Genomic DNA, 14,794 nt, shown 5'->3' with positions numbered 1-14,794 from the left:
CTATATTTTTTCCTGAGCTTTTTTTAACATGGATAGATATAGAAAGATATTAAAATAAAAATCCCAGGTAAATTCTGTGTTTTTTGAATTAAATAATTTATACTTCCAGTCCAATGTGAATACTTGTAGTCAAGTAAAACTCCCATGTATTCTAGTCTTAAATAAATTATATTAATAATTATATCCTGAGAAAGAACTATTATGTATTTCAGTACAGGAAAACCAAATAAACCCAAAACCAGTAAACTGTCACTTTTTAATCTTTAGCTTTTTTTTGTTTTTTGGACTTAACTAATACAGGCAATCTAATTAATATAACATGTTTCTTTCTGTTTTTTCTAGCACCTTGTGGAGGGCAGTATACTGGATCAGAGGGAGTTGTTTTGTCACCAAACTATCCTCATAATTACACAGCTGGACAGACTTGCCATTATTCGATTACTGTCCCTAAAGAATTTGGTAAGAATTTCTTCTATTGATTTATCAATCATTATCATTGTTCTACTGTTCATGTGTCCTTTATTTGTAATAATGATCTTAGATTTTCAATATATTGCCAATTATTTATAAGAAATAAATATAGGCCTGACATGGAAATTGATTCTAGGGTTTTGACCTTTTACTTCTCCCTAGAGAAATCAATGGATTTCAGCTAAGCCATCTCTGTCTGCTATCCAAGTGTATTCTGAATACCTTCATTGCTTACATTATTCATCATCATGCATTCAAGCTTCCTGCGAAGTAAAATCAGGTGTCAAACCTCAAGCTTTTATATTTTAGCTTTTTGTTTTTCATGTTTTAACAAGGGCAAGATGAGTAGAATCACATTTAAGAGGTACAGTGGAGGGCATGGAAGCAATTTTACACAAAACTACCAGAAATGTTTGTGAGAAATCACAAAACTGATTATTTCAACATGTCAAAATACTTGGACAAAATCTCTAAAACTTGTGCAATTGTATGTAGGGTGTGGTTTTATGAAAAGCAGGTTTCTCCTAATTCATATCCACACAAATAACAATAAGATCGATCCATTTTACTACTTGCTTACCAAAAGAATGAATTCACAACAATTAAATGCATTTGATACCTTCTATATGCAATAAAACCTGTAAGGTCTCAGATGTAAAAAAAATACTGGTGGCTAGAGTGACAAAGTAATATTTTCATTGACTTGGTTTTACTGGGTTACTGCTTCATGTTTCAATTGCTATATGATATTTGAATTCAGTGAACCATTTGATATTTACTGATTACACATGTTGTATAATTAAACAAATTATTAATACACTTTTAATTATGTACAGTTGAAGTGCAAATTAAGTGTAGCAGTATGACAAAGCTGGTAACACATTGGTATTTTTAGTATTTGATCAGCTTTTATAACTTGCTGATCAAATATGTACTAATGCAAAGTTTAAAAAATTGACAAATAAGTAAGTTTAAAAAATCTTGCATTAAAACCAGAAAAGTGACTAATCATATGTGATAATAAATGCTGCTTAATAGTTGCTAAGGTTGGTAATGTCATTTTGGCAAAAACTTTTCTTTTTAGATATTCTGTTTCCTTATTCTCATAGGTACCTAGGCAATAAGGAATAAAGTTTGTTTGAATGGACATCATAGTTTTGAGGAAAGTATGATTTAGTAAAATAATGAAAAGCAAATAGTATTCTTATTACATAAGTTTAATGTGACTGTTTTATCACCATACAAAATAAAGTAAATTAGAAAGAATCATGCAGAAATTCACTGGTAACTAAGACAAGCAAAAATATGTCCTTAAATTTGTTTTTAAAGACTAAGTTCTTTTATCTTCTCTCTTTTTATTTTTGTTCTCTCTTTTTTTTTTTTCCTGAGTGCAGTTGTATTTGGACAATTTGCCTATTTTCAGACAGCTTTGAATGATGTGGCAGAATTATTTGATGGAGAAAACTCTCAGGCTAGACTTCTTAGTTCACTGTCTGGATCTCACTCAGGTAATTAATAATGTAAAAGGAGTACACATTTCTTACACAGCTCAGCATGAAAAGAAAATAAATCAAGACAGTGTTATGAATTTCATTTGGAAATAGTCATTGGAACAGGATGCCAAGGGAAATGGAACACCCTTCTAAATCTTTGAATCAAGAATTTATTCTGGAACATATGGTTTAGGCAAGAATTGATTACTGGGGTAAGTGTAGAAATAATTGAATTAAATTCTCAGAATTCTATGTAAGAGGGCAGACTGGATGGTATAATTATCTTCTCTGCCTCTAAACTTTTTGAATTATACATCTACATATTCTGAATGGCCGATTTAAACACAAATTACTTGTATCTACAAAATGCAACTATCTGTATGCAAACATGCACCTAGACTAAAAGCAGGTCAGCTGTTGCATTCAGGTAACTATAGCAAAAAGGTTACCTTATGAAATCATAATTAAGCTTATATGAATTTCAGCATGGTCAGAATTTCCAATGTATGCATATATATAATGACTGTGTTCATCTCCAGGGAATAATATATAAATATATTTCTGCAGCTACGAATGTTTTGTCATACAGTCTTAGTATTTAGGAAATTTTATATGTGAGTTTAAGATTTTTGCAATCCAGGGCTTTTCATGGCTTCTTGGTTTTAACTTTGAATAACTGGACATACTTCATTTGAAAAGAATGTAATATATCTATTTGATTTATAGAAAATATATTATTATTTGAAAAACTCAACTCAATATTTTCCTCTGGTGAATCCTAGCTATTTCTGTCATAAGAAGAGTTCACAAACAAATTTTAAGATTTGTTTAACTACTGGCAAAATTTCAGCAGCAACACAAATTTAACTTTTTAAGTTTCAGAGAAAAATCATCCAAGCACCAAATTTTACTGCATCAAACTTTTATATAGGTTGAAGCTAATGTTTGTTTTCACAGAAGACATTTGAAAATATTTGAAAAGAACTTACACTTGTGATTTTTATTTATTCCTAGTGACGTATCTGATTTACAATGATCTAGGGCAGAATTCTGTTGTGTGGAATTACTAGTTGCAATAATATAGAACTAAACAAAGTGAAAGAATTATAAATCCTATTTACCTAGTAATATATTTTAAATTAGTGCATTATCATTAATTTCAGTAGAATTTCCTAAAATATGGGTTGATACAGTCCAGCAAGAATAAAAACAGTAGTCATATGGAGTGGAATTCTTGCAGTGTAGAAGTACTGCACTTTTGTCTGCAGTGTTTCTTTACTGAACTCTTGTCATGACTCCTGATAGATCTGTCAGGAAAGGAGATCAAGTATATTAAACATCTTTATTAATCCTCAAGTCAGAAGTAAAATTTGCAAAGCTATAAGAAAGTTAATAATATAACATAGTTCATGTGTGATCATATATTTTATTGAAGCCACTACATAAAACAAGTCGTGGATTTGCTCTCTCGCATTTCAGTTTTAGTCTTAAAATGATAAACATCCCATGAAGATCCCTGTGGCATTTTTCAAATACTTTTAATTGTTTAATGTGTTTTTCAAGGCAAAGTAAAGCTTTCAGTCACAGAAAAGAGTTAACTAAAAATTCTTCTAATGATTTTGACCCCAAGTGGCAGTAGGGTTCTCAAGTCAAGTAGTTTATTTGAGCTGTAGTCCCAACAGCTGCAGTAAATGTCAGAAGGTTTATGTTGTTCAGTCAGGGAGTCTTTTTATTTTGACAAAAGTTTTCAAGCCTCCAATGGCAAATTTAATTTTGTACAGTGTTATTTATATTTTCTTAAACTATAGAGGAAAACATAAGACTATGTATTTTAACAGTATATTTGATTCCATACCAAAGAGCTGTGAGTCTTGTTTCTGTTTTGCGTATTTAATTTATTTTCTGTTTCCATTTGTAGGAGAGACATTGCCTTTGGCTACATCTAATCAAATTCTTCTGCGATTCAGTGCTAAGAGTGGGGCATCAGCCAGAGGGTTTCACTTTGTTTACCAAGGTAAACGTGTCTGCTTTTGCTGCAAGACCCTGGTGCCAGTTTCGTGAAGTGTATTATCTTTAATTCTTCATAGGTCTTAATGTATTGCTTTAAATATGAGAGTAGTCTTAACCTTTTTCCAGCAAACAGGGACTTCTCCTGATGGTGGACTGGCTTCATAAGGGCAGTTGTCTGCATTGAACCCTATCTGGCCCCATGGACTCGAATATATCCAGCCTTTCTCAGTAGTCTGTGATCTGTTGCTCCCTTACTGCTGAGTGAGTTCAAGATTTTTGGGAGTTTCCTTAACTGTATCAGTCTTTCTCAGTGCTCCCAGTTGATTTTTCAAGAGTTTTTTTCAGGCTGCCAAGGAATTCTGTCTTCTTGAGAGCTTGGGGAGAAAATTGCTATGGCAGAGACCATTAGGCCGTTTCAATATTGAAGGGTGGATGGAAGACTTACTGGTCTGTTTCTGACCCAACTGAACATGAGGAGATATTATATGCATGCCTGCACACTGCAGCTGGAATGCAAGAAAGAGACAGCATGACCAAGTCTGTTAGTATGCTGCTGGGCGGCTTAATACACTAAGCTGATCCATGTGTCTTGGAGAATGCAGCCTGGTGACACCTGGACCGCTACTTACAGATTCATTGCCTGTACAGGCAACAAATGCAGTCCCAAAGGGACTTCTGGGCAGTTCACTAGATGTATTGCACACATATCCAATAAGCCTAATGAGACACTCATCGAGCATTGTGGTTTATTGTGTACTAGTTTTTCAGCTTTACTAAATTGAAGTGTAAAATTAGTTTTGGGTAGTTTTAAATAACATTATCAAGATTCCTAGTTTCCTTTTTAATTTTTGATTTTTTTTTTTTAACATTGGAGCACAGTTGTATTTTGACACAGCGAATAAATGGAAAGAACTGCCTCACCTCAAGAATATTTCCACTGTTGGAAGGAGCTTATTGGACTGTTTTTTAAACCTTCTTACTTCTGTGTTTATAGAAAGATATCACCATGACTGCACACTCTATTTTAGATATACCTCAAGATATCATTACCTGCCCTTTTTACACATCAAAAGCATCACATGCATTAAAATTTGTCATGGAAAAATAATCATAAAAGACGGGGAATATAAACTTCTGGAAATATAAAAGAGCTTTCAGCATTCAGTTCTAATCCATTTGCATATGAATGACATCTTTCTGTCTAAGTCTATTTGATTGTCATATGCCTAAAGTGTTATTTTTTGCTGCTTTATGAGAGTTCATAGTGATACAAACTCACAATTCTATTAGTTGTATATGTATATATACACACATACAGATTACTGTTCAACTGGAAGTCTCCAGGTGAGGACAATGCTATGCCTCATTTAATTAATTTGTGGTTTTGGTAACTGTAACAAATAGATTTTAACAAACGAGAAGAAAATGAGTTAGAAAAAGTCACTTTATTTGTCTCAGGAGAATCACGAAGCTATTTGAATATAGAGGGATTTTAATATATTTAAAATATATATATATATACACATATATCGGTTAATGAGTTAGTGGCATTTAACAACCTCTATCATTTTGAGATTTTTTCTCTCTTCTTTTGAAGCATGTGATCATACTTCCAATGACCACCTGCTTGATAGCCTTTTAAATACTCCAGAGAATGACATCCACTCTCACACTGAACACAGTAATCTGGTCTGCAAAGTCAATCATTTTATTTATTGCCCTCTATTCCAGGTTGACCTTCTTCGCTGTTCACTTTTCCACTGGGCTGATTTCAATTTTGTTTCACAGCAGTATGAAACATTTACTAAAAGATAATTACTGTAGAAAATGGAATGCCTATGTGATACAGCTTGAGAAGTCTGGGTTGCCAACACTATAGGCAAAAGCTAAAATAAAGGCTAGAGGGGAAAAAAGTTATTGCTTGCATTATTTCACATTCTGGTTTCAGCAAGCAACAGATAAGGTTTGTAGCTTTTGATTCAGATTTAATGGCTTTTGTAATGCCACTTTATCAAAAAATTCTTTTTAGCTGGGTATGTCATCTATGCCCTCATTTCTTTTTCTCAGATCATCACATTTCCTTGTGTTTCATACAATAGGTAAAGACTATCTGTAATATCAGACTGAATGAATATCCAGTCTTTCAAACTATTAGGGTCAGATATGTTGATGCATGCTAGGAACAATCATGTTTAAGAAGAATGGGAATTATATTTTTTCAGGTTTTCTTATGTTGGTCTTCCTAACATAAGAAAGCTAAGATATCACCTAAGAAACAAGAGCTTATATTTTTGTATGGTAGGAAGGTCATTACTTTGCTATTTAGGGAGAGAACTCTGTACTGCTGCAGTCTCAGCCATACAAAAATTTATGGGGTTTTAATACTTGTTTTCTTCTTCTTGCTCTACCATACAAATGCATGAACTAATTTATGAGATCAAATGAGATTTTACAGAGGATTATTAAGAAAGTTACCATACTAGGATCAGGAAGGATTGTGTGATAAAGACAAAGAGGAACAATTATATAGGAGGAATATGACACAATTAAGGTGATCTAATCTGTGACAAGAATAAAATACTTAGCCACACACTGTCTGTTATATTTGAGAGCAGAACTAAGACTGTTAGTATTATTCTACATATGTGTTACTATGACACATTATGTCCTACTTTAAAGCAGACATCCTAGAGAGGTGGTTGATGCCCCAAGCCTGTCAGTGTTCAAGAGACATTTGAAACATGCCCTTAAAAATATGTTAATATCATGACCTAGTAAGTCCTGAATTGGAAAAGCAGTTGGACTAAATGATTGTTGTAGGTCTCTTCCAACTAAAATAATCTACTGGTGAGAGGCATTTCAGCTGAACTGTCAGCTGTGTCACCTTTAAGAGGAACACACATTTTCCGAACTTTTTATAGATGTTTGAAACTGTGCTACATTTTGCCATGTACTATTTAAATCTAAATCCCATTTTAAACAGTATGGAACTACCTCACTTTGTTGTTAGCTTCCATTACGTGTATTCTTAAGGCAGTTCTTTTTAAACCAGGAGAAAACAATAACAAAAAGAGTACCTGTTATAGTGATCGTGCATCTTAGCATCTCTTATCTCACTGTAACTATTAACACAGTATTAGTAAAACCCATGAAAAACTGAATTAAATATCAATTTTAACATTGCATTGAGTGTTTCTTGCTGACAATAGAATAATCTGACACAACCCTAGCCATGGATATTCATGGCTGATCTCAGTAAAATAGTACCTTTTAGTCTGAAAAGCAAGCACATAACAGTACTTCTGCTATGTGAACTCATTTAAGAGTACTACTGAACTGTCCCAATATTTTTTCTCCTGTCTGAGAGAGCTTGCTCACAGGAAAATAACTTTCACAAGGCAATATTATAATGAAACCAGATGATCAAATATCCTTTGTTGAGAGGTGCTGAAAATTCTAGTTAAACAAAAAAACCTATTTGGTGCATGTATGCAAATTTCCAGATGTGATTACTAAAAATGATGAGATTTTCTTCCATAGCTTACTTCCTTTTGAGAAATTTGGTGAAAAAATACCTAAAGAAAGGTAGTATTCCCATAAAAGGCCAAGCAAGAGTTTCTTCCACACAACAAATGAAAAATACTCCAGAAGTGATGCTGAAATTTTCAGTCAGGTCATGTAGCCTCTTACGTAAGACAAGTAAGCTTTAGGCATGTGTAAGGGTAAAAGTTTAACTAGCAGTGGGCTGAGGTGGTGACCTGTGTGGGAGGAGGTCATAGAGTACCATATGCCACTCACAAACAGCTTCCTCTGAAGCTGGTATAAAGAAGTTCTCACATGCCAAAGCTTCCACTAGTCATAGGAGCATGTGGTGTCTGTTCTCAAAAATATCTGAGAGTGACAACTGCTTTGGGGCAGAGATGCTTCTGGGTACGTGCTGCTAGAGACACTGCTGGAGGGCTTGTTGGAGATAACTCTTGGAAAGAGACCCTCCATGCCAAAAGGCTAGGATTTCTAAAGGGACTGTGGCCTATGTATAACCCCTGCTGGAGTGAGAACACCTCAGAGGGGTTGGCAGCCTGTGAAAGTCCTGTTCTGCAGCAGGGAATGTCCCTCTGCCAGGGGAGGTTTAGCTTAGATATTATAAAGAAATTCTTTACAGAGAGGGTAATCAGGCACTGGAATGGGCTACCAAGGGAAGTGGTGGATTCTCTGTCCCTGGAGGATTTTAAGATGAGAGTGGACGTGGCACTTAATGCCATGGTCTAGTAACCACGGCAGTAGTGGATCAAGAGTTGGACTTGATCTCAGAGGTCCCTTCCAACCTGGCTGGTTCTACGATTCTATGATCTTTGAGCAACTGTAGCACATTGTTGACCCACAGCGGAGCAAGAACACTCAGAGTGATGTGAAAACTTGAAGAAACAAAAAGCAGGACAAAAATGAGTAAAACACTTAAGTACATCAAAGCAAAAAAAAAAGGAAAATTTAAACAAAAAGAGAGTGCATGACCCCACCTCCTGCGCTGCCTCTCACATCACTGGCAGAACAAAGATGGGCACAAGAAAGTTGAGACAAAGAAAGGGGATGGATAGGTGTTTGAAGTTGAGTCTGGTGAGAATGAAGTAAAACTGTTTACTTAAGTTGTTTAACTGTTTGTATCCTCTTTCATCTTAAATCCTGGATCAGTGAGCAGAAGTTTGTGTAAATTAGTAGTAAATTAAATTAAGCAGAATTAAGTATAAATTCCCTGAATTAAGACTGGTTTGTCCACAACAATGTATTGTACCTTTTGCTGTCACGATTGTGAACGATTTATCTCATTACCAAAACTCCCATTTGAGCAAGTAGTCCTGACCAAGGGATGGATTAATGCCTAATCATGTGGCAGAAACTGTAGTTCTAGGCATATGACAGTCACATGGTTGGATGTGTGAGCAGCCATCATTACCTAGTCCATTGTAAAGTCATTATACAATAAAATAAAAAAAAAAAGGTTTGAGTAAAATGGTGCTTGTACAGAAGATACTTTGGTAGAGAAAATGCTATTAATCCTAATAAAAAAGAACAAAAAAGAGAGCAGTCTGGGTCAGCTGAACTGACCTGGCAGACTGCATCTGGTCTGCAGGTTATGATCAGGAAGAACTGTGACTGTGTGAAATCCCTGAAATATGGTTTCTTCATTATCCTTCTGCAATTGCAGGGCAGTTTCCTGCCATGGTCAGAACTGTATGCATAAATATGTTTCACAGAGTATCTGTGTGATAATGAGGCCCTAAAATCCTATTTATTTGAACAAAGGCAAGTATATTAAATTTTCTGAAAGGTAAGTGGTTTGTTTAAATTGTGTAGTGTTTAAACATAAAAAAAAAAAAGTGTATTTGCTTTTGTTTTGCCCTACTGTGTACCTCTGACCTTCAGTCCTGGATACATTTTATAACTTTCTTAAGCTTTCAAGGTTAAAATCTTCTGCAACCATCTAACATCCTGATTTAGAAGAAAATATATGTTACTGTATCTGTATGACATTGTGGGACAAATCATATCATTGCATAATGAGTTACATAACAAAGAGTGTGTATTTTACTGTTATTGGTAGTATCGATTATTTTTAAATATTCTTTGAAAAAGTTTTTCTCTTCATTCAGTAATACTTGCATAAACTTAACTGTTATGTTTGGTAGCAATGCAGGAAACTGGTAGAACATAATGTAATAATAAATGAGAGCTCTCAATGTTCTTCTAAAATGTGTTGCATATTTAATGCTAGATTTAAGATAGGATTGATTTCAGTTAGTGTTCTGTATCCAACTCATCAACAAATGTTAACTGTTAGGGCATTTACCAATGCTTAAAAGTTAGATAATTATGATTCTTAATAGAGCAAATTACAGTATAAGACATAAGAAAAGCATAAAGCTATCAGTATGAAAATAAGTTTATATAGGCTCCATATACCTTGTCTTTCACTTAGTGAGCAGGGTAGCTGAACAAGGAGGGGGGTGGGGGTGTGCAGGTGTGCACATGAACAGATGGAAATATCGCTCTTCACTGTTACAGGCCAGCAAAGGAATTTAAACATAATGCTATAACATAAAACTAACTGTGATTCTGTTTACACTAGTAAGCCTGAAGCATCATGTCTAAAAATTTGCCTGGAATAAAATGTAACACCCACCTCCCTTTTTGTTTTTTCTTCTGTGCCATTCTGTGTCTTTCTTGCTTAAGAACTAAATGGCAAGCAATTTTTATGGTGTTACTTGAGCAGTATAACTAGTTAGAACTGGTCTAAAAATCCAAAGAATGCTCAGTGATGCTCTAAAGTAATTCTTGAAGAAACCAGGCTGATCAAGCAAAGTCTTTGATCATGCCACTCATATAGAAAAATTTCTTATACTTAATTAGATTACTTTAATGCGTGTTTATTTTGTTATACTGTAAAACATAGATGATATTGCACACAAATTGCACTTCTATAATTTTCTATTTAAATTTTATATATTTTTTTTTAAATTGGCATTTACAACCTAACTGCAAAATGAAATGTAGTAAGAACAAGTTTGATACACAAACAACATGCACAATACCAAGAATCAGTAGGTATAAAAATGCTTTTTATAAAGAAGTGGTTATAAATAACAAAACCAAAGGGAAAACAAGCCCATGGGCCTCTAATAAATGTTATTATTTTACTCTTTATATGTTGCTTACAGTCTTTTAGCTGTTCTTGTATCATACCAGGTTTATGAATTCCCAGAAACTATTGGTAAAAATAATTGTTGTCAACAGGAAACATGGACATAGCCTGGAGGGTGTATTGTTATCACTTTGTATTCTCCAATATGAGGAATCAAATATTTGTAAGATATTTCACTGTCTTTATATCTGATTACCTACACCATAATATTTTTCTTGGCTTCTAGTGAGAAGGCAAAGCCCCCACATTTATTAAGTGAAGTAGGTGGTAGATATAGTATCCTGTCATTAAAGATGGCCACAGAAACACCCACTGATCTTCTCATGCCTAAAGACATGCGTGAAAAGCTCTCCAACCTGCCATGGCACTCATATGATTGTACACAGTCCCAGCCCAAAACTACATTCCAAAAGCATAAGGCCATTCTTTCAGAGAAGAGGAGCAAAGCAAGTAAAATTAATTAAGCTCTGTCCTACAAGAAACAATACGCTTTTTATTGCTTTATTCATTTATTTATTTATTTATTTTATTTATTTATTTACTAAAACTGTCACTTGTATTCATGGCTTTTATTTTGATTTTTTTCTCACTTTATGCAGCTGTTCCACGCACAAGTGATACACAGTGTAGCTCAGTTCCAGAGCCTAGGTATGGAAGGAGGATCGGCTCTGAGTTTTCAGCAGGCTCTGTTGTTCGATTTGAGTGTAGTCCTGGTTATCTACTACAAGGCTCAAAAGCTATCCGATGTCAGTCCGTACCTAATGCCTTGGCTCAGTGGAATGACACAGTGCCAAGCTGTGTAGGTAAGCAATTACATTTAAGTCGTCTGTTCTGTCACACATGTCTCTGAATTAGGGTTCAGGAACTGTTTGAGAAAATAGTGTTTAACACATATATTCCCTCTCCTTCGATTAATATCAGTCATGCCCAATTTAAAAGAGCAGTTTTCCATATCAAGAAGTAATTGACTACCAGCTGGCTAGCAGACAATATAGTGTTTCATATAATGACTTAGATTTTATGAACAAGTGTGTTGCACATTTTCTTAAACATTCATTATTTTCATGACTTATCTACAGCTTGAAATATAGGACAGAATATTATTCTCCATAAGTGTCTTTACCTGTTTTATTACACAGTACTTACTGTGTATTTCTATCATGCATAAGATGATGAGTTCTTTTTTAAGCAAAAGCATAGTGTATGTTGAATAATGACAGCATTGTTAAGTGTAGCTAATTTTCTTCAGTATGTCAGTAGACCTGCACTGCAATAATGTTTAGCACTTCCATTTTTTTTTTTTTTTGGTAAACATTGAAGTTTTATTTTCTCCCTTCTTGGATTTATATCCAAAAGTCATTGCTATTAATAGGAATGTACTTTATAATTAATTAGAGTGTTCTAAAAATAGATGTAGGTGTCCTATTTTCTCTGTTTTCTGGTGGGGGTTTTGTTTGTTTAGTTTTGTTCTGTTTTCTTGAACCTTAGAGAAGCAAGTGTATATCAGTAAAAATATTTAATGTACTACACTGCTTTCCCAGCTAGATCCAATACTGGAACTATCTTAAGCTGTGGGTAAGTTAGCAAAATTTCTGTCAATCATGATTGTGTTTAACGTTATGTCTTTACAGTTTGTTGTTACTGTCAGGTAAGACATGATTAGGCTGTAATGCTGGTTTGTTCTAGACTGCACATGTTCAAATTGAAGTTAATTTCTGAATTTTTTATTAATGCAGGTTGTATATTATCCTTGATATAATTCATAGATTTTAGATAACAAGCTTCCTAAGTTCAGATGATTACTTCATGTCTATGTGTTTATGCCACAAAAGCTAATTATTATAATGATCTTAGTAAAATTATTATTACTCTTCTGTTCTCTATAGTGGTTTGTGTAATAATTTGCGATAATACTTTCTTTCAGTGCCATGCAGTGGGAATTTTACTGAGCGCAGAGGTACTATTCTTTCACCAGGTTACCCTGAACCTTATGGTAACAGCTTGAATTGTGTGTGGAAAATCATAGTGACTGAGGGATCAGGTATTCAGGCAAGTCTGTATTCTGTCAAGCATAGAATATTAAGTACTTTGTTTGTTTATTTCTCTAGAAATTTCATTAAATAGTAATCAGATAGTTCTGGGTGGGTACTTGAAATATTTGTGATCTGGTTTTCTCATTATTTTTCTTTGGTTAGCTTTATTTTTTGTTACTTTATTTTCACATGGGGATATGAATGAAAAATGATTAACAAGGAGTTTTCTGTTTTAACTGTGTAGTGTTTTAAAAGCAGGTCCTGATCCTTTAGTCTAGTATGTAAATGCCAACCCTGTCTATCTTCTAGGGTATTGCTGAGGCAATACTGAGAGGGCTGCAACTGTCTTATCTTCTCTTTGACAACTTGAACAATTATTTAAAATGATGGGAAATACATGCAAAATCCTTCTTATTTACCTTGTGCCATATTTTCTGAGAGTTAACACGACATAAAATGTGAATGTTAATGTTTTATTTACACTTTTATTACTGAAGTGTCATTGTTCAGATCTCCTATTTTTATTTTCTTTAAGATATGTTCTCTTTTTATTTTATTGTGTCTAAAACATTTAAAAACGCATATGACTAGTTGGCCTAAAAAGTTCCATGGTTGTGTTTTACAGATACAGGTCATCAGCTTTGCCACTGAACATAATTGGGACTCCCTTGAAATATATGATGGTGGAGATGTGACAGCACCACGTCTTGGGAGCTTTTCAGGTGAGGATATGCCATGATTTAAAGATGCAGTTTTATATATACATGTGTGAGAGAACATGTCTTTGTTTACTCACACATATAGACAAGGAGTATGTATTACATCATTTGTGATATCGTTATGAAATATTGTCATTTTTGGTAGGAGACTTTGATTAGTGGGATTTAGTTGATAATACTTTCAAAAAAAATTCTTTATCTTACCTACCCCTCCTGTAGAGTAGATATAGTGATATAAATTGGTACTGACATTCAAAGAGCTTCCCTCGATAGCTTTGACTTAATTTATCCTTATTAGCCTCCCTTTCTCAGGAAAAAGTTGAAGCATTCAATAGTCATTCAAACTACCAGGCCACACAGAACAAACAAAATTAATACAACTTTTAAAGTCTAGATGTGTACTGGATTAGTAAGGAAATGAAAAATGAACTGAAAAATTAGCCCCATATAATTCATTTGGCTATTGAATTAAATAATTTCAAATTGCATCTCCAAATTTACATAGTGAAATGCATTGTGGGTTAACCCTAGTAGGCAGCTCAGCTCTACTCAATTTCTTGCTCACTTCCAACGGTGGAATGAGGAAGAGAACTGGAAGGCTAAAAGTAGGACAACTCATGGGTTGAGATATAAGAGGTGCAGTAAAAGCTGCATGTGTAAGCAAAGCAAAAGGAATTAGTTTACCATTTCCTATGTGCAGGCAGGCGTTCAGACACTCCCATGACCGCAAGGCTCCTTCATAGGTAATGGTTGCTTGGGAACAGAAATGCCCTAACTGCCAATATCCTCTCCTTCCTCTTTCGTCTCCCAGCTTTTATTGATGAACACGATGCCATGTGGCATACAATATCCCTCTGGTCAGTTGGATTCAGCTGTCCCCTCCCAGCAGAACCACCTGCTGTGAAGGGGCTTCAGTCCCTACAGTGAAAATCTCTGGTGGTGGGAGTGTGACCACCCTGTGTGGGTGGTCAGACAGGGAAGTTTCCTTTACAGATACTATGAAAGGTCATCCCTCCAGGAAGGACTGTTTTCTCTACTCCAGGATAAGTATTGTGTGATGTGAGTGCTCTGTGCTGTCTGTAAATTTCAGTTTCCATGTCAGACACCTTCCTTAAAGGCCATCTTGTCATCTTTTAGCTCCTCACCATTTATATCAAGATTTTACTTAATATAGTTTTAGATTTAAAAGTATTTACCATTTCTTAGTTTAGATTGTAGACTTAGGAAGATAATTCTTTCCAGCATTTCTTTTTAAGCTCAAGTTTAAAGCTTATACCTAGGCTGCTCACAGTTACCATAGAAACAGAAAATGCCCCACAGGAAATGAAAATATTTCTTATGCATTCACCACTGAAGATCATTAGCTACTTG

General features: G+C 34.5%; 1 protein-coding gene across 5 annotated transcripts in view; it reads left to right on the top strand.

Annotated features, from left to right (window-relative positions):
• CSMD1 (CUB and Sushi multiple domains 1) overlaps positions 1-14,794 on the top strand; it is a 1,127,710-nt gene that overhangs the window by 946,560 nt on the left and 166,356 nt on the right. For all 5 annotated transcript variants that reach the window (XM_027690129.1, XM_027690128.1, XM_027690127.1 and 2 more), the window contains 6 exons: positions 343-459; positions 1,866-1,979; positions 3,883-3,978; positions 11,271-11,474; positions 12,596-12,720; positions 13,330-13,426. In XM_027690129.1, the coding sequence (XP_027545930.1) occupies positions 343-459; positions 1,866-1,979; positions 3,883-3,978; positions 11,271-11,474; positions 12,596-12,720; positions 13,330-13,426 (753 nt within the window). The remainder of the gene's footprint in view (positions 1-342; positions 460-1,865; positions 1,980-3,882; positions 3,979-11,270; positions 11,475-12,595; positions 12,721-13,329; positions 13,427-14,794) is intronic.

The sequence above is a fragment of the Neopelma chrysocephalum genome, unplaced genomic scaffold, assembly GCF_003984885.1.
Source record: "Neopelma chrysocephalum unplaced genomic scaffold, ASM398488v2 Primary Assembly neopelma1_80b, whole genome shotgun sequence".
Taxonomy (NCBI): Eukaryota; Metazoa; Chordata; class Aves; order Passeriformes; family Pipridae; genus Neopelma; species Neopelma chrysocephalum.
The sequence above is the reverse complement of the archived record's forward strand: the minus strand, read 5'-3'. Positions and strand labels throughout refer to the sequence as shown.